The sequence below is a fragment of the Rhinoraja longicauda genome, chromosome 2 (assembly GCF_053455715.1).
Source record: "Rhinoraja longicauda isolate Sanriku21f chromosome 2, sRhiLon1.1, whole genome shotgun sequence".
Taxonomy (NCBI): Eukaryota; Metazoa; Chordata; class Chondrichthyes; order Rajiformes; family Arhynchobatidae; genus Rhinoraja; species Rhinoraja longicauda.
In genome coordinates, this window is record NC_135954.1 from 2,799,905 (window position 1) to 2,824,597 (window position 24,693).

Sequence of the window (24,693 nt, forward strand, 5' to 3'; positions counted from 1 at the left end):
AGTCAGAGAGTTGTGAATCTGTGGAATTCTGCCTCAGAAGGCAGTGGAGGCCAAGTCTCTGAATGCATTCAAGAGAGAGCTAGATAGAGCTCTTAAGGATAGTGGAGTCAGGGGGTATGGGGAGAAGGCAGGGAACGGGGTACTGATTGAGAATGATCAGCCATGATCACATTGAATGGCGGTGCTGGCTCGAAGGGCCGAATGGCCTCCTCCTGCACCTATTGTCTATTGTCTATTGTCAGTATTGGTATTGATATTAGTATCGGTGTTAGCGTGGGTATTGGTATCAGTGCCGGTATCGGTACGGGTGCTGTTATCAATATTGGTGTTAATATTGATATTGGTATTGGTATCACCATTGGAATCGGTATTGGAATCGGTATTAGTGTCGGCATTGGTATCAGTGGTGGTCTGGGGTATGGATGCTGTTATCAATATTGGTGTCTGTATTAGTATTGGTATCGATATCTGTATCAATATCCGTATTGGTAACAGTATCGCTGTGGGCATGCGTATCACTAGTGGAATCGGTATTGGTGTTGGGATGAGTGTTGGTATTGGTAGGGGTGCTGTTATCAATATTGGTGTCAGTATTGATATTGGTATTGGTTTATCACTTGCACTGAGAGATAGAGAATTGATTTTGTTTGCTGCTATCCAGTGAAATCAAATCACACCACACGTGATGGTGCTGGCTCGAGGGGCCAAATGGCCTACTCCTGCACCTATGGTCTACGTATCTATGAGTGCAGTCAACGATCAAGCCTTACACCAGTACAACAGTTAGTATAAACAGAGTGCAGAATCACAGTGTCACAGCATTATAGAGTATCAGATATCGAGGGAAAAGTGTAACTGCAATGAGGTGGGTTGGAAGATTGGGACTAAACCACAGCTGATGGAAGGACTGGAAAAAATTACAAAATTACTGGACCAAGAGGACCCGTTGGGCCAAAACTTCTCCTGCATTGGTGCAGCACCCTCTCCTCCCCCCCCTCCCTTCCTCCACGCCCTCCCCCCCCCCCCACTCCCCCCCCCCCCCCTCTCCCCTCTCTCTCCCCCCTCACTCCCTCCCCTCTCTCTCCCCTTCACTCCCTCCTTCTCTCTCCCCCTCACTCCCTCCCTCTCTCTCCCCCTCCCTCTCCCCCCTCTCTCCCCCTCTCCTCCCCCTCCCCACACCCCCCCCTCCCACACCCCCTCCCCGTCCCCCTCCCACACCCCCTCCCCGTCCCCCTCCCTCTCCCCCTCCCTCTCCACCCCCCTGCTCCCCCTCCCTTCCCTCTCCCCCTCCCTCCTCCACCCCTCCCCTCCACCCCCTGCTCCCCCTCCCTCCCCTCCCCCCCCTCCTCCCCCCTCCCTCCCCTCCCCCCCTCCTCCCCCCTCCCTCCACTCCCACCCACAACCATCCCTCCCACCCTCCTTTATCCCCCCTCCTCCCCCTCCCTCCCGAGGAGATAGATTTAAACTTTAAAATGTGAATAACTTAAAAAATATAACACCCGATTTCAATGAAACTTGTTCCATTAGCACCAAAGGGACGACGGTGAGTTAGGTGGGCCTACAATTGTCGCGCTATCCTGTACCGTTTAGGCTGTAGTTCAGGAACAAACAAACAAGAGTTTTAGTATATAGAATAAACGGACTGGACAAGCGAGATGCGGGAAAAATGTTCCCCAATGTTGGAGGAGTCAGAACCAGGGGCCACACAGTCAAAGAATAAAGGGGAGGCCATTTAAAACTGAGGTGAGAAGTAACTTTTTCTCCCAGAGCAGAGAGTTGTGAATCTGTGGAATTCTCTGCCACAGAGGGCAGTGGAGGCCAATTCACTAGATGAATTTAAAAGAGAGTTAGATAGAGCTCTAGGGGCTAGTGGAATCAAGGGGGTATGGGGAGAAGGCAGGCACGGATTACTGATTGTGGATGATCAGACATGATCACATTAAATGGCGGTGCTGGCTCGAAGGGCTGAGTGGCCTCCTCCTGCACCTATTGTCTATGTTTCTGTGCATTTAAACTGAACTGAACCCCCTGACCTTAAACCGATGTCCTCTGGTTCTCGAGTCCCCTACCGTTGTGGACCCCGGTCGCTCTGTGACCACCTTGCCCAAACCCCTTAGGGCAGTCCACGGTGGAGCAGCGGTAGAGTTGCTGCCTTACAGCGAATGCAGCGCCGGAGACCCGGGTTCCATCCCGACTACGGGCTCCGTCTGTACGGAGTTTGTACATTCTCCCCCTGACCTGCGTGGGTTTTCTCCGAGATCTTCGGTTTCCTCCCACACTCCAAAGACGTGCAGGTTTGTAGGTTAATTGGCTTGGTGTGAATGTAAAAATTGTCCCTAGTGTGTGTAGGATAGTGTTGATGTCGCGGGGGGATCGCTGGTCGGCGCGGACCCGGTGGGCCGAAGGGCCTGTTTCCACACTGTATCTCGAAACTTACCACCTCTTCTGCTCGAAGGTAATTTATTCACAAAATGCTGGGGTAACTCAGCAGGTGAGGCAGCATCTCAAGAGAGATGGAATGGGCGACGTTTCGGGTCGAGACCCTTCTTCAGACTCCTTCTGCTCTGAGGGTTTTGCTGGGCCCCAATTTTAGCCCTGACTTTCCAGGTCTCCACACTCCCTGTCTGCAGAGTTTGCTGTCTTTTGAGTAAAACACAAAGCTCTGGAGGAGCTCAGCGGGTCAGGCTGCATCTCTTTAGTTTAGTTTAGTTTACTGTCACGTGTGCCGAGCGAGGTTCAGTGAAAAGATTTTTGTTGCGTGCTAGTCAGTCAGCAGAAAGACAATACATGATTACAATCGAGCCGTCCCACAGTGTACAGATACCGGATAAAGGGAGTGACGTTTAGTGCAAGATGAAGCCAGCAAAGTCACAAGGCCATAAAGTCAAGGTAATAGGAGCAGAACTAGGCCATTCGGCCATCAAGTTTAGAGATACAGCGTGGAAACAGGCCCTTTCGGCCCACCAGGTCCGTGCCGACCAGCGATCCCCGCACACTAACACTATCCTACACCCACTAGGGACAATTTTTACAATTTACCAAGCCAGTTAACCTGCAAACCTGTACGTCTTTGGAGTGTGGGAGGAAACCGGAGATCTCGGAGAAAACCCACGCAGGTCACGGGGAGAACGTACAAACTCCGTGCAGACAACGCCCGTAGTCGGGATGGAACCCGGGTCTCTGGCGCTGCATTCGCTGTAAGGCGGCAACTCTACCTCCGCCAATCAATCATGGCTGATCTATCTCTCCCTCCTAACCCCATTCTCCTGCCTTCTTCCCGTAACCTCCCATGGTCCGATCAAGGATAGTTCGAGGGTCACCAATGAGGTGGATAGTAGTTCAGCACTGCTCTCTGGTTGTGGTAGGACGGTTCAGTTGCCTGATAACAGCCGGGAAGAAACTGTCCCTGAATCTGGAGGTGTGCGTTTTCACACTTCTGTACCTCTTGCCCGATGGGAGAGGGGAGAAGAGGGAGTGACCGGGGTGAGACTGGTCCTTGATGATGCTGCTGGCCTTGTCGAGGCAGCGTGAGGTGTAGATGGAGTCGATGGAAGGGAGGTTGGTTTGTGTGATGGTCTGGACTGCGTCCACAATTCTCTGCAGTTTCTTGCGGTCTTGGATGGAGATGTTCCCAAGATAGTCGGAGGGTCTCCAGTGTTTTTCTGTCGTATGAACGCATTAACGGAACAAAAAATTCTTACTTGCAATAGCTTAATCGCACCTCTACACAAAAAACAGGTGGAACAGATCGGGTAGACGCACAGAGTCTCTTACCCAGAGTAGGGGAATCGAGGACCAGAGGACACAGGTTCAAGGTGAAGGGGAAAAGATTTAATAGGAATCCGAGGGGTAACTTTTTCACACAGAGGGTGGTGGGTGTATGGAACGAGCTGCCTGAGGAGGTAGTTGAGGCCGGGACTATCCCATCATTTAAGAAACAGTTGGACAGGTACATGGATGGAATAGATTTGGAGGGATGTGGACCAAGCGCAGGCAAGTGGGACTTGGGTAGCTGGGACATTGTTGGCCGGTGTGGGCAAGTTGGGCAAGTTGGGCCGAAGGGCCTGTTTCCACACAGTATCACTCTTTGACTCTAAACAAAGACATTGTTAAATTAATAACCCCAATACCAGTACATCCCAAAGTGCAACCAAAGACAGTCAGTCCCTACAAGTTCCTAGCCAAGGTTCAGATTGTGCTGTTTTCAAGAGCCCAACGGTTGTTGGGGAAGAAGTTGTTCCTGAACCTGGAGGTCACAGTTTTCAGAAAGCTGTCTCGTATCTCCTTGTTGTCTTGGTGTTCCAGAGATGGGATTATGGGATATTTTTGTAGTTTAGTGACCAAAGCTGAACACAATACTCTACATGTGGTTTCACTAATGTCAAACACTACCGGGAGGTCACTGTAGCGCAGCGGTAGAGTTGCCACCTTACAGCGAATGCAGCGCCGGAGACCCGGGTTCCATCCTGACTACGGGTGCTGTCTGTACGGAGTTTGTACGTTCTCCCCGTGACCTGCGTGGGTTTACTCCGAGATCTTCGGTTTCCTCCCACTCTCCAAAGACGTACAGGTTTGTAGGTTAATTGGCTTGGTAAATGTAAAAATTGTTCCTAGTGTGTGTAGGATAGTGTTAATGTGCGGGGATCGCTGGACGGCGCGGGCTCGGTGGGCCGAAAGGGCCTGTTTCCGCGCTGTATCTCTAAACAATGTCTTCTGTACAACTGTAGCATGACCTCCCAACTTAGTTTTGTTTAGTTTACTTTAGAGATACTGCGCAGAAACAGGCCCCTCGGCCCACCGGGTCCGCGCCGACCAGCGATCCCCGCACATTTACACTATCCTGCACACACCAGGGACAATTGTACATTTACACCAAGCCAATTAACCTACAAACCCGCACGTCTTTGGAGTGTGGGAGGAAACCGAAGATCTCGGAGAAAACCCACGCAGGTCACGGGGAGAACGTACAAACTCCGTACAGACAGCACCCGTAGTCGGGATGGAACCCGGGTCTCTGGCGCTGTGAGGCAGCAACTCTACCGCTGCGCCACCGTGCCACCCTAAACCTCTACACTGTACTCAATATTCTGTAATCAAGATGAGGGCATGAAAACTTTGAACAATATCAACAACACTTCTTTTTTCCTCTGCTGCATGTTTCCTGCAATTAACTCTCTGTTTGTCTAACTAATTGCTTGGTGCAGAGGGGAGATGTCCAGGGGTCGTTCCTGGCATCCTGTGCGCACACCAAAGGTATCACAAAGTGCTGGAGTAACTCAGAGGGTCAGGTAGCATCTCAGGAGAGAAGGAACGGGTGACGTTTCGGGTCGAGACCCTTCTTCAGACTGGTGTCAGGGGAGTGGGGGGTACAGAGATAGGATGTAGTCGGAGACAGTAAGACCAGTGGGAGAACTGAGAAGGGGGAGGGGATGGAGAGAGAGGGAAAGCAGTTTGTAATCTGAAGTTAGAGAAGTCAATGTTCATACCGCTGGGGTGTAAACCACCCAAGCGAAATATGAGGTGCTGTTCCTCCAATTTGCGCTGGGCCTCACTCTGACAATGGAGGAGGTCCAGGACAGAAAGGTCAGATTGGGAATGGGAGGGGGAGTTAAAGTGCTGAGCCACCGGGAGATCAGGTAGGTTGAGGCGGGCTGAGCGGAGGTGTTCAGCGAAACGATCGCCGAGCCTGCGCTTGGTCTCGCCGATGTAGAGAAGTTGACACCTGGGACAGTGGATACAATAGATGAGGTTGGAGGAGGTGCAGGTGAACCTCTGCCTCACCTGGAAAGACTGTCCTTGGATGGAGTTGAGGGGGGAGGTAAAGGGACAGGTGTTGCACCTGCGTGGGTTTTCCCTGGGTGTTCCGGTTTCCTCCCACACTCCAAAGGCGTGCAGGTTTGTAGGTCAGTTGGCTTTGATAAAAGTAGTCTATTGTCCCTAGTGTGTGTAGGATAGTGTTAGTGTGCGGGGATCGCTGGTCGGCGCGGACATGGTGGGCCGAAAGGCCTGATCCATGCTGTATCTATATACTAAAACTCTCGTTTGTTTGTTTGTTTGTTTGTTCCTGAACTACGGCCTAAACGGCACAGGACAGCGCGACAATTGTAGTCCCACCTTACTCACCATCGTCCCTTTGGTGCTAATGGAAGAAGTTTCATTGAAATCGGTGTTATATTTTTAAAGTTATTCACATTTTAAAGTTTAAATCTATCTCCCAGGGAGGGAGGGGGGAAGGGAGGATAAGGGGGGAGGGAGGGGGTGGAGGGAGGAGAAGGGGGGTTGAGGGGAAGGGGGGGCAGGGTGGAGGGGGAGGAAGGGGGAGAGGGGAGGGGGGGGGAGGACAGGGTGCTGCACCAATACAGGAGAGGTTTGGGCCCAACGGGTCCACTTGGTCGAGTCTAGTCCCAAAAAGCTTTTTTTTTTAAAGTCTACAAACACACTCGGTGGGTCAGGCAGCATCTGTGGAGGACTTCTTGGGTTGGTGTGTAAGAGGGAACTGCAGATGCTGGTTTAAATCAAAGATAGACACAAACATCTGGAGTAACTCAGCGGGCCAGGTAGCATCTCCGGAGAGAAGGAACGGGTGACCTCTCGGGTCGAGACCCTTCCCTTTTCAGTCTGAAGGCTGGTGGGTGCGTGGAACAAGCTGCCAGAGGAGGTAGTTGAGACTGGGACTATCCCAACGTTAAAGAAACAGTTGGACAGGTACATGGATAGGACAGGTTTGGAGGGATATGGACCAAGCGCAGGCAGGTGGGACTAGTGTAGCTGGGACAGGTTGGCCGGTGTGGGCGAGTTGGGGCGAGTTGGGCCGAGGGGCCTGTTTCCACACTGTATCACGGGTGGCACGGTGGCGCAGCGGTAGAGTTGCTGCCTTACAGCGAATGCAGCGCCAGAGACTCAGGTTCGATCCTGACTATGGGTACCGTCTGTATGGAGTTTGTACGTTCTCCCCGTGACCTGCGTGGGTTTTCTCCAAGATCTTCGGTTTCCTCCCACACGCCAAAGACGTGCAGGTTTGTAGGTTAATTGGCTTGGTAAATGTAAAAATTGTCCCTAGTGGGTGTAGGATAGTGTTAGTGTGCGGGGATCGCTGGGCGGCGCGGACCCGGTAGGGCGAAGGGCCGAAGGGCCTGTACTAATCAAGAACCTATCAATCTCTGCCTTAAAAATCTCCATTGGCTTGGCCTCCACAGCCTTCTGTGATAATGAGTTCCACAACAGAAACATCATCTATCCATATTCTCTTTTAAACATTCCTCCTCTCACCTTAAAGTTGTGCCCTCTAGTATTTGACATTCCCACTCTGGGGAAAGAAGGTTCTGACTGTCTACCCTGTCTACGCCTCTCAGAATTCTATAAACCTCTAATCAGGTCTCCCCTCAGCCTCCGGCGCTCCAGAGAAAATCATCCCAGTCTGTCCACCCTCTCCCTGTAGCTGGAACCCTCTAATCCAGGCATGGTTCTGGTGAACCTCCTCTGCCCTTCTCTCCAAAGCCTCCACATCCTTCCTGTAATGGGGGGCGGCCAGAACTGTCGGTCACAATGGGCGCAGCGGTAGAGTTGCTGCCTTACAGCAAATGCAGCGCCTGAGACACGGGTTCCATCCCGACCACGGGCGCTGTCTGCACGGAGTTTGTACATTCTCCCCATGACCTGCGTGGGTTTTCTCCGAGATCTTCGGTTTCCTCCCACGCTCCAAAGACGTGCAGGTGTGTAGGATCTTATCGAAACATATAAGATTATTAAGGGGTTGGACACGTTAGAGGCAGGAAACATGTTCCCAATGTTGGGGGAGTCCAGAACAAGGGGCCACAGTTTAAGAATAAGGGGTAGGCCATTTAGAACGGAGATGAGGAAAAACTTTTCCAGTCAGAGAGTTGTAAATCTGTGGAATTCTCTGCCTCAGAAGGCAGTGGAGGCCAATTCTCTGAATGCTTTCAAGAGAGAGCTAGATAGAGCTCTTAAGTATAGCAGAGTCAGGGGGTATGGGGAGAAGGCAGGAACGGGGTACTGATTGAGAATGATCATAGAAACATAGAAAATAGGTGCAGGAGTAGGCCATTCGGCCCTTCGAGCCTGCACTGCCATTCAATATGATCATGGCTGATCATCCAACTCAGTATCCCGTACCTGCCTTCTCTCCATACCCCCTGATCCCTTTAGCCACAAGGGCCACATCTAACTCGGCCGTGATCACATTGAATGGTGTTGCTGGCTCGAAGGGCCGAATGGCCTCCTCCTGCACCTATTATCTATTGTCTATTGTCTATAATTAGCTTTGTCCCTAGTGTGAGTGTAGGATAGTGTTAGTGTGCGGGGATCGCTGGTCGGCGCGGACCCGGTGGGCCGAAAGGGCCTGTTTCCACGCTGTATCTCTGAACTAAACTAAATTAAACTGCACGCAATACTTCAAATGCAGCCTGACCAAAGTCCCACAGAGCTGCATCGTGACTTCCTGACTCTTGTACTCAATGCCATGACCGCTGAAGGCAAGCATTCCCTACGCCTACTTTCACACTTCCTTGAATTCAGGAAATAACCCTGGCCTCTCCAGCAGCGTTGAGTTGGGAATACATCAGGGAGGGTGTTAACATAGAAGTCATTTAGAAATAGTTATTACAGGTCTTCACAGGAAATGAATTACCAGGCAGCCAAAGGTCAGTGTAATAAGCCTGTTTCTCTCGTTTCCAGTCTGAAGAAAGCTCGACCCAAAACGTCACCTATCCATGTTCTCCAGAGATGCTGCCTGACCCGCTGAGTTACTCCAGCACTCTGTGAAACGTCACCTATCCATGTTCTCCACAGATGCTGCCTGACCCGCTGAGTTACTCCAGCACTCTGTGAAACGTCACCTATCCATGTTCTCCACAGATGCTGCCTGACCCGCTGAGTTACTCCAGCACTCTGTGAAACGTCAGCTAGCCACGTTCTCCAGAGATGCTGCCTGACCCGCTGAGTTACTCCAGCACTCTGTGTTTATCTTTGGTGTAAATCAGCATCTGCAATTCCTCCCAACACATATGATTACTGGGATTCTGCTGTAGTCATGGTGAGACACGCTTTGTGGAGAGTTACTCTGGGGACAGCAAGTGGAAGTATTTAATGAGCCCACGTGGTCTGTGTCTGTACTCAGGGTTTGGTATCGAGTCATAGAGTCATAGAGTGACACAGTGTGGAAACAGGCCCTTTGGCCCAACTCGCCCACACCGGCCAACAATGTCCCAGCTACACTAGTCCCACTTGCCTGCGTTTGGTCCATATCCCTCCAAACCTGTCCTATCCATGTACCTGTACAACTGTTTCTTAAACGTTGCGATAGTCACAGCCTCAACTACCTCCTCTGCCAGCTTGTTCCATACACCCACCACCCTCTGTGTGAAAAAGTTACCCCTCGGATTCCTATTAAATCTTTTCCCCATCATCTTGAACCTATGTCCTCTGGTCCTCGATTCCCCAACTCTGGGCAAGAGACTCTGTGCACCTACCCGATCTATTCCTCTCATGATTTTGTACACCTCTATAAGATCTCCCCTCATCCTCCTGCGCTCCAGAGAATAGGGTCCCAGCCTGCTCAACCTTTCCCTGTAGCTCACACCCTCTAGTCCTGGCAACATCCTCGTGAATCTTCTCCGTACCCTTTCCAGCTTGATCGGCGATCTCCTGGTAGCTGTTCCAGATGTGTCCGGTCTCACCCTCCGCCAGATGTGATCGGTCTCTCCCACAGCCAGCTGTGCATGCCAAGATAATTGAAGACTTGTCCCTGTCCCACCCCGGTCATCCCTCCTTCTCCCCACTCCCGTACTGCAGAAGGTACAGAAGCTTGAAAGCGCGCACCACCAGACTCAGGAACAGCCTCTTCCCCTCTGTTGTCAGGCTTCTGAACGGCCCTTCCACAAGCCAGGGTACTGTCCGATTCACCTCTACCCCATTGCGGACATTGGACTTTGTCTGTGGAACTGATGCGCTACGATGCTGAGAACAATATTCTGCACTCTGTATCTTCCCCTTTGCTCCTCCACCTGTTGTACTTGAGTTTGGTTTGACTAATAATGTGTAGTCTTATCTGATGTGTTTGGATAACACATAACACAAAGCTTTTCACTGCACCTCAGTACACCTGACAATACTAAACCAAAACCTTTCCTTTTTTTAGTTTCGTTTGGTTTAGAGATACAGCGCGGAAACAGGCCCTTCGGCCCACCGGGTCCGCGCCGCCCAGCGATCCCCGCACACTAACACTATCCTACACACACTAGAGACGAATTTTACATTTACAACAATCCAAGTGACCTACAAACCCGCACGTCTTTGGAGTGTGGGAGGAAACCGGAGCACCCGGAGAAAACCCACGCAGGTCACGGGGAAAACGTACAAACTCCGTACAGACAGCACCCATAGTCGGGATGGAACCCGGGTCTCTGGCGCCGTGAGGCAGCAACTCTGCCGCTGCGCCACCGTGAAGACTCAAATGAATCCTTTTCATCTCAATGGGGCCCTTTTAATAGTGCAGAAAGTGATATAAAAAAACCTTTTTCACCCAGAGAGTTGTGAATTTGTGGGATTCTCTGCCACAGAGGGCAGTGGAGGCCAGTTCACTGGATGGATTTAAGAGAGAGTTAGATAGAGCTCTAGGGGCTAGTGGAATCAGGGGGTATGGGGAGAAGGCAGGCACAGGTTACTGATTGTGGATGATCAGCCATGATCACAATGAATGGCGGTGCTGGCTCAAAGGGACAAATGGCTTCCTCCTGCACCTATTTTCTATGTTTCTATGGAACTACACAGGATGCTGGTTTAAATCGAAGATAGACACAAAATACTGGAGTAACTCAGCGGGTCAGGCAGCATCTGTGGAGAACATGGATAGGTGACGTTTCACAGAGTGCTGGAGTAACTCAGCGGGCTTTCTTCAGACTGGTCAGAGATAAGGGAAACGAGAGAAACAGGCTTATTACACGGATCTAGAGCTCTAGGGGCTAGCGGAATCAGGGGGTATGGGGAGAAGGCAGGCACGGGTTACTGATTGTGGATGATCAGCCATGAACACGATGAATTGTGGTGCTGGCTCGAAGGGCCAAATGGAATCCTCCTGCACCTATTTTCTATAAAATACTTTTTGTTAAGGAGTTGGAGATGGTATAAAGAGGGGGTGATGATGAGTGGGTACATTGGGAACCCCATCTGTTTGGATTGCATACAAAACAAAGCATTGCTCTGAGCAGTCCTGGCACCAACTAGAGAGTGGTCCTGACCTCCCATCCACCTCATTGGAGACCCTCGGACTATCTTTAATGAGAATTTACTGGACTGTATCTTGCACTAAACGTTATTCACGTTATCCTGTATCAGTACACTGTCGACCACTTCATTGTAATCATGTCCGAAGATAGACACAGAGTGCTGGAGTAACTCAGCGGGTCAGGCAGCATCTCTGGAGAACATGGATAGGTGACGTTTCACAGAGTGCTGGAGTAACTCAGCGGGTCAGGCAGCATCTCTGGAGAACATGGATAGGTGACGTTTCACAGAGTGCTGGAGCAACTCAGTGGGTCAGGCAGCATCTCTGGAGAGAAGGAATTGGTGACGTTTCGGATCGCGACCCTTCTTCAGACTGAGCGTCAGACAATAGACAATAGGTGCAGGAGGAGGCCATTCGGCCCTTCGAGCCAGCACCGCCATTCAATGTGATCATGGCTGATCATTTTCAATCAGTACCCCGTTCCTGCCTTCTCCCCATACCCCCTGACTCCGCTATCCTTAAGAGCTCTATCTAGCTCTCTCTTGAATGCATTCAGAGAATTGGCCTCCACTGCCCTCTGAGGCAGAGAATTCCACAGATTCACAACTCTCTGACTGAAAAAGTTTTTCCTCATCTCAGTTCTAAATGGCCTACCCCTTATTCTTAAACTGTGTGGCCCCTGGTTCTGGACTCCCCCAACATTGGGAACATGTTTCCTGCCTCTAACGTGTCCAACCCCTTAATAATCTTATACGTTTCGATAAGATCTCCTCTCATCCTTCTAAATTCCAGTGCATACAAGCCTAGTCGCTCCAGTCTTTCAACATACGACAGTCCCGCCATTCCGGGGAGGGGGAGATACAGAGATAAGGAAGTGGTGTGAGAACAAGACATCAAAGGGGATGCGAATCAAGGAAAATGTAGACTAGAACATTGTTAGCTGGGAGAAGGTAACAACAAAACAAACAGAGATAAAATATAATCAGGGACAGAGACTGGTCGGAGAACTGGGAAGGGGGAGGGAAAGCAAGGGGTTATTGAAGTTAGAGAAGTCAATGTTCATACCGCTGGGGTGTAAACTACCCAAGCGAAATATGAGGTGCTGTCACGTCAGTTTAGTTTATTGTCACAGGTACCGCAGTCTGAAGAAGGGGTCTCGACCCGAAACGTCACCCATTCCCTCTCTCCCAGATGCTGCCTGACCCGCTGAGTTACTCCAGCATTTTGTGATACCTTTGATTTGTACCAGCATCTGCAGTTATTTTCCTACACAGAGGTACAGTGAAAAGCTTTTGTTGCGTGCAAACCAGTCAGCAGAAAGACAACACACTATTACAATCGATCCATTTACAGTGCACAGATACAGGGTAAAGGGGATAACGTTCAGTGCAAGGTAAAGTCCTATAAAGTCCTATTAAGACTCCAATGAGGTAGATGGCAGCTCAGGACCACTCTCCGGTTGTGGTGGGATGGTTCAGTTCCATAGAAACTAAAAATAGGTGCAGGAGGAGGCCAATCGGCCCTTCGAGCCAGCACCGCCATTCATTGTGATCATGGCTGATCATCCACAATCAGTAACCCGTGCCTGCCTTCTCCCCATATCCCTTGATTCCACCAGCCCCTAGAGCTCTATCTAACTCTCTTTTAAATCCATCCAGTGATATGGCCTCCACTGCCTTCTGCGGCAGAGAATTCCACAAATTCACAACTCTCTGGGTGAAAAAGTTTCTTCTCACCTCAGTATTAAATGGCCTCCCCTTGATTCTTAGACTGTGTGGCCCCTGGTTCTGGACTCCCCCAACATTGGGAACATTTTTCCTGCATCTAGCTTGTCCAGAAATTTAATAATTTTATCCGTCTCTATCAGATTTCCTCTCATCCTTCTAAACTCCAGTGAATACGAGCCCAGTCTTTCCAATCTTTCCTCATATGCCAGTGAGAGGAGAAAGATTTACTCGGAATCTGAGGGCCAGCTTTTTCGCACAGTGGGTGGTGGGCGTGTGCAACGAGCTGTCGGAGGAGGAGGTAGCTGAGGCTGGGACTACCATAACTTACACGAACGATCACAAGTGCTGCCTCTTGCTTAAAGAGCACAAGTAACCTGCTGCAAGACGTTTAGACTGAGGAAGGCCGCTGTCTGTCGGTCTTGCAACACAGTCCAGCAGACGGCAAGCCAGCTGTTTCTTAATGTGAACAACATTCTTCAGCAGTGACTCATAAAGTCCGATGATGTCATTGCTCCACTCAATACGACAAGTGGCGCAGCGGTAGAGTTGCTGCCTCACAGCGCCAGAGACCCGGGTTCCATCCCGACTACGGGCGCTGTCTGTACGGAGTTTGTACATTCTCCCCCCGTAAACGTTCGGCCCTTCGAGCGGAGCAGGCTCGAAGGGCCCAATGGCCTACTCCTGCACCTATTTTCTCTGTTTCTATGTGACCTGCGTGGGTTTTCTCCGAGATCTCCGGTTTCCTCCCACACTCCAAAGACGTGCAGATTTGTAGGTTAATTGGTTTTGGTATAAATGTAAATTGTCCCTAGTGGGTGTAGGATAGTGTTAGTGTGCGGGGATCGTTTGTAGGTTAATTGGCTTGGTATAAGTGTAAATTGTCCCCAGTATAGACAATAGACAATAGACAATAGGTGCAGGAGTAGGCCATTCGGCCCTTCGAGCCAGCACCGCCATTCAATGTGATCATGGCTGATCATTCTCAATCAGTACCCTGTTCCTGCTTTCTCCCCATACCCCCTGACTCCGCTATCCTTAAGAGCTCTATCTAGCTCTCTCTTGAATGTATTCAGAGAATTGGCCTCCACTGCCCTCTGAGGCAGAGAATTCCACAGATTCACAACTCTCTGACTAAAAAAGTTTTTCCTCATCTCAGTTCTAAATGGCCTACCCCTTATTCTTAAACTGTGGCCCCTGGTTCTGGACTCCCCCAACATTGGGAACATGTTTCCTGCCTCTAACATGTCCAACCCCTTAATAATCTTATACGTTTCGATAAGATCCCCTCTCAACCTTCTAAATTCCAGTGTATACAAACCTAGTCGCTCCAGTCTTTCAACATATGACAGTCCCGCCATTCCGGGAATTAACCTAGTAAACCTACGCTGCACGCCCTCAATAGCAAGAATATCCTTCCTCAAATTTGGAGACCAAAACTGCACACAGTACTCCAGGTGCGGCCTCACTAGGGCCCTGTACAACTGCAGAAGGACCTCTTTGCTCCTATACTCATCTCCTCTTGTTATGAAGGCCAACATTCCATTGGCTTTCTTCACTGCCTGCTGTACCTGCATGCTTCCTTTCAGTGACTGATGCACTAGGACACCCAGATCACGTTGTACGTCCCCTGTTCCTAACTTGACACCATTCAAATAATAATCTGCCTTCCTATTCTTACCACCAAAGTGGATAACCTCACACTTATCCACATTAAACTGCATCTGCCATGCATCCGCCCACTCACACAACCTGTCCAAGTCACCCTGCAACCTCATAGCATCTTCCTCACAGTTCACACTGCCACCTAGCTTTGTATCATCGGCAAATTTGCTAATGGTACTTTTAATCCCTTCATCCAAGTCATTAATGTATATTGTAAATAGCTGCGGTTCCAACACCGAGACTTGCGGTACCCCACTAGTCACTGCCTGCCATTCTGAAAGGGACCCATTTATCCCCACTCTTTGCTTGTGTGTGTAGGATAGTGCTTGTGAGCTGGGTGATCGCTGCTTGGCACGGACTCGGTGGGCCGAAGGGCCTGTTTCCGCGCTGTATCTCAAAAGTAAAAAGTAAAGTAAAATCCTCTCTACACTCTTTCCAGCTTAGTGATATCCTTCCTAAAGCAGGGCGATTTCATGATTTATTCACTGGAGTTTAGAAGGATGAGAGGGGATCTTGTAGAGACGTATAAAATTGTCCAGAGACTGGACAAGCTAGATGCAGGAAAAATGTTCCCAATGTTGGGGGAGTCCAGAACCAGGGGCCACACAGTCTAAGAATAAAGGGGAGGCCATTTAAAACTGAGGTGAGAAAAGACTTTTTCACCCAGAGAGTGGAGGCCAATTCACTGGATGAATTTAAAGGAGAGTTTGATAGAGCTCTAGGGGCTAGTGGAATCAAGGGTTATGGGGAGAAGGCAGGCACGGGTTACTGATTGTGGATGGTCAGCCATGATCACAATGAATGACGGTGCTGGCTCGAAGGGCCAAATGGCCTCCTCCGACACCGATTTTCAATGTTTCTATGGTTCAGTTGCCTGATAACAGCTGGGGAGAAACTGTCCCTGAATCTGGAGGTGTGCATTTTCACACTTCTGTACCTCTTGCCCGATGGGAGAGGGGAGAAGAGGGAGTGGCCGGGGTGAGACTGGTCCTTGATTATGCTGCTGGCCTTGCCGAGGCAGCGTGAGGTGTAGATGGAGTCAATGGAAGGGAGGTTGGTTTGTGTGATGGTCTGGGCTGCGTCCACAATTCACTGCAATTTCTTGCGGTCTTGGATGGAGCTGTTCCCAAACCAAGCTGTGATGCATCCTGATAAAATGCTTTCTCTGGTGCATCTGTAGAAGTTGGTGAGAGTTGATGGGGACATGCCGAACTTCATAAACCTTCTAAGGAATTGAGGCGTCACCTAACCATGTTCCCCAGAGATGCTGCCTGACCCGCTGAGTTACTCCAGCACTCTGTGAAACGTCACCCATCCATTTTCTCCACAGATGCTGCCTGACCCGCTGAGTTACTCCAGTACTCTGTGAAACGTCACCCATCCATGTTCTCCAGAGATGCTGCCTGACCCGCTGAGTTACTCCGGCACATTTGTCATTATTTGTAAACCTGCATCTGTAGCTCCTTGTTTCTCGATAGAAAAGTGCAGCACAGGAAGGGGTCCTTCGACCTACCATGTCCGTACCAAACATAACACCAAGATAAACTAACGCCTCTGCCTGCACGTGATCCACACACCCCCACTGCCCCAGTCTCCCTGTGCCATGTGGAGGTTGGTAACTGTTCTGTTAACTCTGTCTTTCCCAGGTTTAGTCGCAGTGAAAGAGGCTCCTGACATTGAAACAAGACTGAATGAAATTGAGAAGTTGCTGAAGATTATAATTGGCTTGCCTTGCAAAGTAAGTATCATCAAAGAGTCACATCTAGATGCAGGGAACAATGTTCCCCTTGTTGGGGGAGTCCAGAACCAGGGGGTCACACAGTTTAACAATTAGGGGTGGGCCATTTGGGACTGAGATGAGGAAAAACGTTTCCACCCAGAGAGTTGTGAATCCATGGAATTCTCTGCCACAGAAGGCAGTGGAGGCCAATTCACTGGATGTTTTCAAGAGAGAGTTAGATTTAGCTCTTGGAGCTAAGGGAATCAAGGGATATGGGGAGATAGCAGGAACGGGGTACTGATTGAAAATGATCAGCCATGATCATATTGAATGACGGTGCTGGCTCGAAGGGCCGAATGGCCTACTCCTGCACCTATTTTTTATGATTCTATATTATCATACGTTATAGGGCAGGAGAATGGGGTTAGGAGGGAAAGATAGATCAGCCATGATTGAATGGCGGAGTAGACTCGATGGGCCGAATGGCCTAATTCTGCTCCTGTCACTTATGATCTTATGATCGAGTCATAGCATCATCGTGTCATAGTCATAGAATGTGGAAACAGGCCCTTCGGCCCACTGAGTCTGTACTGACGAACGATCCCCGCACATTAACACTACCCTATACACACTAGGGACAGTTTTTACATTGGCACCAAGCCAATTAACCGACAAATCTGTATGTCTTTGGAGTGTGGGAGGAAACCTGAGATAGACAATAGACAACAGGTGCAGGAGGAGGCCATTCGGCCCTTCGAGCCAGTACGCACCGCCATTCAATGTGATCATGGCTGATCATTCTCAATCAGTACCCCGTTCCTGCCTTCTCCCCGTACCCCCTGACTCCGCTATCCTTAAGAGCTCTATCTAGCTCTCTCTAGATCTCGGAGGTCACGCAGGTCACGTGGAGAGAAGGTGCAAACTCCGTACAGACAGCTCCCGCGGTCGGGATGGAACCCGGGTCTCTGGCGCTGTGAGGCAGCGGTTCTACCCGCTGCATCACCGTGCCGGCCGCACGGAACTGAACGGAACTGTGATACGTTCCACAAAGCCCAAGGACTGGTGTGGTTTACGTCTCTCACTCTCCCTCCTGTCTCCCTCTTGTCACCCAGTACTCCAGGTCAGAGATTGTCCTGACCTTCTTTGAACGGTCATCCATTGACCAGGTCTTGAAGGATGACCACGATCACGTCGTTCCCACGGCCTACCAAACCCCCGCCAGGATCTCAGGTGAGCGAAGCCACAGTCAGAGTATTGAGTGTAGAGGTTGGGAGGTCATGTTGCAGTTGTACAAGACGTTGGTGAGACCGCATTTAGAATATTGTGCTCAGTTCTGGGCACCAACTTACTGGAAAGATATCGTCAAGCTCGAAAGGGTTCAGAGAGGATTTACGAGGACATTGCCAGGACTAGAGTGTGTGAGCTACAGGGAGAGGTTGAGCAGGCTGGGTCTCTATTCCAAGGAGCGCAGGAGGATGAGGGGAGATCTTATAGAGGTGTACAAAACCATGAGAGGAATAGATCGGGTAGATGCACAGCGTCTCTTGTCCAGAGTAGGGAAATCGAGGACCGGAGGACATAGGTTCAAGGTGAAGGGGAAAAGATTTAATAGGAATCTGAGGGTAACCTTTTCACACAGAGGGTGGTGGGTGTATGGAACAAGCTGCCAGAGGAGGTAGTTGAGGCTGGGCTTATCCTAACGCTTAAGAAATAGTTGAACAGGTACATGGATAAGACAGGTTTGGAGGGTTATGGACCAAGCGCAGGCAGGTGGGACTAGGTTAGCTGGGACATTGTTGGCCGGTGTGGGTGAGTTGGGCCAAAGGGCCTGTTTCCACACTGTATCACTCTATGACACTGACTAAGTTTCACTAAATATACACACGCACTGAAGTTTTATTCTCGTTGTTTATATTGTTAACAGTGGGCTATGTTTACAAATTCTGTTGTGCTGCTGCAAGAAAGAATGTCATTGTTGTGCCTGGGACACACGACAATAAAACACTCTTGACTCTTGAGTAGGAATGAACTGCAGATACTGGTTTAAATCAAAGATGGACACAAAATGCTGGAGTAACTCAACGGGTCAGGCAGCATCTGTGGAGAACATGGATAGGTGACGTTTCACAGAGTGCTGGAGTAACTCAGCGGGTCAGGCAGCATCTGTGGAGAACATGGATAGGTGACGTTTCACAGAGTGCTGGAGTAACTCAGCGGGTCAGGCAGCATCTCTAAGTTTTCAAGAGAGAGTTGGGGCTCAAGGAATCAAGGGATATGGGGAAAAAGCCGGAGCGTGGTACTGATTGTGGATGATCAGCCGTGATCATATTGAATGGCGGTGCTGGCTCGAAGGGACGAATGGCCTCCTCCTGCACCTATTTACTATGTTTCTAGAGAGAGGAATGGGTGACGTTTTGGGTCAAGACTGTTCTTCGTGTCTCAACCTGAAACGTCACCCATTCCTTCTATTCAGAGATACTGCATGTCCCGCTGAGTTACTCCAGCATTTTGTGTCTATCTTGACTATTGAGTGTTCTATTGAAGTGCCGTTCCACACTCCTCTCCACAGTGACACCTTGCTGGCACTTGCACGCCTGGTACAGCAGGTGGCAGTGCTGAGCCAGGCTAAGACACAGAGTGCTGGAGTAACTCAGCGGGTCAGGCAGCATCTCTGGAGAGAAGGAATGGGTGACGTTTCGGGTCTCGACCCTTCTTCAGATTTTTACATTTACATTTACCAAGCTAATTAACCTACAAACCTGCACGCCTTTGGAGTGTGGGAGGAAACCGAAGATCTCGGAGAAAATCCACGCAGGTCACGGGGAGAACGTACAAACTCCATACAGACGGCGCCCGTAGTCGGGATGGAACCCGGGCCTCCGGCGCTGCATTCGCTGTAAGGCAGCAACTCTACCGCTGCACCACCGTGACTGCCCTATTGAGATAACTTACATAGTTTATATATCTATATAAACTTTTTATATGTTTTTAAAAAAACATTTTTTTATGTTTTTAAACTTTAACTGTTATAAAGTTTAAAGTTTTTTTACCTTTTAACTTTCTTCAAAGTTAAAGCATTAACTCTTTAAAAACTTTTTTTTTAAAGTTTTTCTCTTTCAAACATTTTAAAAAGCTTAAAAACTTTTTCTCGCTCGGTGTTTAAAGTGTAGTATGTCTCCATAATTTGTTGTGCTGCTGCTGCAAGTGAAGGGTCTGTCCCAGTTTGGCGATGTTACGGCGACTGCCGGTGACTAGGCTGAACGTTTGCTGGGGTGTCGCGGGCGTGATCGTGAGGAGTCTTCAATGAATCTCGTAGCGGGTCTCGGCGCGTCGCTGAGAAATCAACCGGAGTGACATTTCTGGGCGACAGCTGGCTTATCGCCAGGTATCGTAGCTTATTGCGGGCGCTGTCTGTCGCACGCTGTCCCCAGGTTTGCTAGGTTGTCGCAGATGCATTTAGAAGCACCTAATATTAAATTAAGAGAAGGCATTTGAAGATACCATAAAATACTTGTGTTTAACCAATTTATTTACCGTCAGAACATTTGACGGGTAGATTGGAGGCGACAGTTTGACGGTCAGGTAAGCGTGGGGATTTTCGCGATGTTTATGGCCATCAGCGATTACATTTAAAGTGGGCTCCCAACCCAGATATGCAACCCAGAAACCAGATATGCATCTCCCGTACACTTTCCAAGAATGCCCACGCTCTGCACAAAAATCCATTTAACCACGTTTAAAATTAAATTTCTTAATGCTGCTATTAGTAAACTGGAAGTCAATCCAGTTTATTCCTTGATACCGTGAAGCTTGGTTTTCAAGTAACCCGGGCAAGATGTTATATTTCAAAACTCTCAAGTACTTACCGACTTGTCAGTGATTTCAGCGAAAATTAGGATGCCGGAGAAGCATTGACAGCGTGGGAATTTCCGCGATGTTTCCGAAAGATTGTGTAATCTCTTAGCCAGGTGCTAGTTTCACAAAAAAAGTGACTTGTATCGACCTGACTCGGCATTGTCGTGGGGTCAAATAAAATGTCGGCGATCTGCTACGACTTTGACAGTCTCCGGCAGTCACCTAAATAATCGCCAAAGTGGGACAGGCCCTTAAGAATGTCGTTGTTCTATCTGGGACACGTGATAATAAAACATCCTTGACATGAAATTATGAGAGGCATAGGAAAGGTCGGCAGCCGGAACCTTTCCCCAGGGTGGGAATGTCAAATACTAGAGGGCATAGATTTCGGGTGAGAGGGGGAAATTTAATGGAGGTGTTTTTTTTACACAGGGTGGTGGGTCCCTGGAACGCGCTGCCACGGGTGCTGGTGGAGGCAGATACGATTAGGGGTGCCAACTATCTCATTCCCAAATAAGGGACAAGGTGACGTCACCGCCCCTCGTGACCTCACCTAGCCAGCGGCCACCTGCTCCCGCTCCACCAATGGTGGCCACCCGGGCCGGGAGACAGGTTGCTACGCAACCTCCGTGAGGCGGCGCCCGGGCCTACACTGTCCGGGCCTACACTGTCCGGGCCTACACTGTCCGGGGCCTACACTGTCCGGGGCCTACACTGTCCGGGCCCACACTGTCCGGGCCCACACTGTCCGGGCCCACACTGTCCGGGCCCACACTGTCCGGGGCCTCCACTGTCCGGGCCCTACACGGTCGGGGCGTACACTGTCGGGGCCCACACTGTCCGGCCCACACTGTCCGAGCCCACACAGTCCGGGCCCACACTGTCCGGGCCCACACTGTCCGGGCCTACACTGTCCGGGCCTACTGTGTCCGGGCCTACAGCGTCCGGGCCTACAGCGCCCCCTGGGCTTAATACAGGACAAGGGCGGTCCTATACTGGTCAAACCAATTTATTCCAAAATATGAGATGACCCGGCTAATACGGGACAGTTGGCAACCCTAGATATGATAGTGGTGTTTCAGAGCATTTTACACAGACACATGGATATGCAGGGGATGGAGGGATATGGATCACATGCAGGGAGAGGAGATTAGTTCATCTTGGCATTATGATCGGCATGGACAATGTGGGCCGAAGGGCCTGTTTCTGTGCTGTGTGTTCTATGTTCTAAGCCTCTCGGGGTGAGAACAAGGTCAGATGAGTTTGACTAATGAGCAAGTTCCAGTACTCCTCAGCAAAACATGTGAAAAATGTCAGTGGAATTTAAGGTATTTACTGAACTGGATCATCCCCAGGTTCATGAAGTTTATTAAATTGGAGAGGGTGTAGAGAGGATTAACGAGGATGTTGCCAGGACTCGAGGGCCTGAGCTGTAGGAGGAGGCTGAGCAGGCTGGGACTACATTCCTTATAATGCAGGAGGAGGAGGTGTACAAAGTCTCGTAGCAGTGCACAAAATCATGAGGGGAATAGATCGGGTAGATGCACAGAGTCTCTTGCCCAGAGTAGGGGAATCGAGGACCAGAGGTGATAAGTTTAAGGTGAGGGGTGAAAGATTTCTTAGGAACTTGAGGGGCTTTTATTTTCCACACAGAGGATGGTGAGAAATGCTGCCTGACCCGCTGAGTTACTCCAGCACTCTGTGAAACGTCACCTATCCATGTTCTCCACAGATGCTGCATGACCCGCTGAATTACTCCAGCACTCTGTGAAACGTCACCTATCCATGTTCTCCACAGATGCTGCCTGACCCGCTGAGTTACTCCAGCACTCTGTGTCTTAGCCTGGCTCAGCACTGCCACCTGCTGTACCAGGCGTGCATGTGCCAGCACGGTGTCACTGTGGAGAGCAGTGTGGAACTGCACTTCAATGGAACACTCAATAGTCAAGAGTGTTTTATTGTCAAACTAGACCAAGTTGGGCCCAAACCTCTCCTGCATTGGTGTAGCACCCTCTCCTCACCCCCTCCCCCTCCCCCTGCCCCCTCCCTCTCTCCCTCCCTCTCTCCCTCCCCTCCCCCTCCACTCCCCCTTCCCCTCCCCCCCACCTCATATCCTCCCCCCTTCCCTCCCTCCACCCCTTCCCCCCCTCCCTCCCTAGGAGATAGATTTAAACTTTAAAATGTGAATAACTTGAAAAATATAACACCGATTTCAATGAAACATCTTCCATTAGCACCAAAGGGACGACGGTGAGTAAGGTGGGACTAAACTTGTCGCGGTGTCGTGTACCGTTTTGGCTGTAGTTCAGGAACAAACAAACAAATAAACGAGAGTTTTAGTGTATCGATGTCCCGGACAGAACAATGAAATTCTTACGTGCAGCATCACAGCAGAATATGTAAACATTGTAAATAATATAATAAGCAAGAACAAAAATTCTATGTGTGTATATATTTAGTTTAGTTTAGAGATACAGAACGGAAACAGGCCCTTCGGCCCACCGGGTCCACGCCGCCCAGCGATCCCCGCACACTAACACTATCCTACACACACTAGGGACAATTTACATTTACCAAGCCAATTAACCTACAAACCGGCACGTCTTTTGAGTGTGGGAGGAAACCGAAGATCTCGGAGAAAACCCACGCAGGTCACGGGGAGAACCTACAAACACCGTACAGACAGCGCCCGTAGTCGGGATGGAACCCGGGTCTCCGGCGCTGCATTCGCTGTAAGGCAGCAACTCTACCGCTGTGCCACCGTGACAATGTATTTGTTCACTGTGGACATCTCGATGGCAATCATGTATTGAGGGCGTGCAGCGTAGGTTCACCAGGTTAATTCCCGGGATGGCGGGACTGTCATATGTTGAAAGACTGGAGCGACTGGGCTTGTATACGCTGGAATTTAGATGGATGAGAGGGGATCTTATTGAAACATATAAGATTATTAAGGGATTGGACACGCTAGAGGCAGGAAACATGTTCCCAATGTTGGGGGAGTCCAGAGTCCAAGTGGGTGTAGGATAATGTTAGTGTGCGGGGATCGCTGGTCGGCGCGGACCCGGTGGGCCGAAGGGCCTGTTTCTGCGCTGTATCTCTAAACTAAACTAAAACTAACCTAAAGAAGGTATAGGAACTGTATGACTGTGGTCTGGAATATAATGCTTCTGAATGAAGTGACAGTCAGTCTTTGATAAAAGTACAATATTTATATTTTTGTCACAATCTTTAAGAAATATTCTTTCCACTTGAATGGCTTGGGAATCAAAGGATTACATTTCTTGCCATACGGGAGTTAAATAACACGATAAAAGGTTTAAGGACGCAGAGAATCTATTTTCTCTAGTGGCAGAATCCCGAACCAAGTCATCCATGCAGAATATTAATTACTGCTTTACAAATACACCCCAGAGATTCTGAATCTCGCAGTTATTTGATTTTGTTATCTCAAGGTTAACCCAGTTAATTCAATTTAAGCCACAGTTTAAGAATAAGGGGTAGGCCATTTAGAACGGAGATGAGGAGAAACTTTTCCACTCAGAGTTGTGAATCTGTGGAATTCTCTGCCTCAGAAGGCAGTGGAGGCCAATTCTCTGAATGCTTTCAAGAGAGAGCTAGATAGAGCTCTTAAGGATAGCGGAGTCAGTGGGTATGGGGAGAAGGCAGGAATGGGGTATTGATTGTGGATTATCAGCCATGATCACATTGAATGGTGGTGCTGGCTCGAAGGGCTGAATGGCCTCCTCCTGCACCTATTGTCTGTTGCCTTTCCGCTGACTGGTTAGCACGCAACAACGGGTTTTCACTGTACCTCAGCACACGTGACGTTGAACTGAACTGAACCAATTATCTCCACAGAAATCATGCGTTCCAACGGATTCTGCCTGGCCAACACGGAGACGCTGGTGATTGACCAGGAGATTGCCGCAGCCACGGACACGCAGCCGGCTGCCGATGCCGCCGATAGACTGTGAGCACATCCCCGCTATGTAGTTTTAGTTTAGTTTACAGATACAGCGCAGTAACAGGCCGATTCAGCCCACCGGGCCCGCGCCGACCAGCGATCCCCGCACACTAAAGGGCCTGTCCCACTTAGGCGACTGCCGGCGACTAGGCTGTCACCGAACGTTGGCCGGGGTGTCGCGGGCGTGATCGTGAGGAGTCTTCGATGAATCGTAGTGGATCTCGGCGCGTCGCTGAGAAATTTTCCTGCATCTAACTTCTTACAGAGAGAAGTCATGGGAGGAGTTGGCTGCGCCTAACGGCTGCGGCTCTCTGGCAGTCTGTTGTCTTTTTTTCTTTTTTTTTGTTTGTGTCGGTGTTGGGATGGTTTTTGTTTCTGTTTTTGGCTGTGTATGTGTGGTGGGGGTGTGTGGTGGGGGTGTGGGGTGGGGTGGGGGGGTGGGGCGGGGGGAAACCTTTATTTTATTAGGTCTCTTCCCCGGGGCGCGGCTCGGCTGCGGGCCTTAACATTGCCGGCGCAG

At 49.9% G+C, this 24,693-nt stretch overlaps 1 protein-coding gene across 1 annotated transcript in view; it reads left to right on the plus strand.

The window, feature by feature from the left end:
- The window catches only part of pxdc1b (PX domain containing 1b), a 62,197-nt gene that overhangs the window by 26,870 nt on the left and 10,634 nt on the right, over positions 1 to 24,693 (plus strand). The window contains exons 4-6 of the mRNA XM_078430085.1: positions 16,278 to 16,369; positions 17,464 to 17,581; positions 24,068 to 24,179. Coding sequence (XP_078286211.1) covers positions 16,278 to 16,369; positions 17,464 to 17,581; positions 24,068 to 24,179 — 322 coding nt within the window. The remainder of the gene's footprint in view (positions 1 to 16,277; positions 16,370 to 17,463; positions 17,582 to 24,067; positions 24,180 to 24,693) is intronic.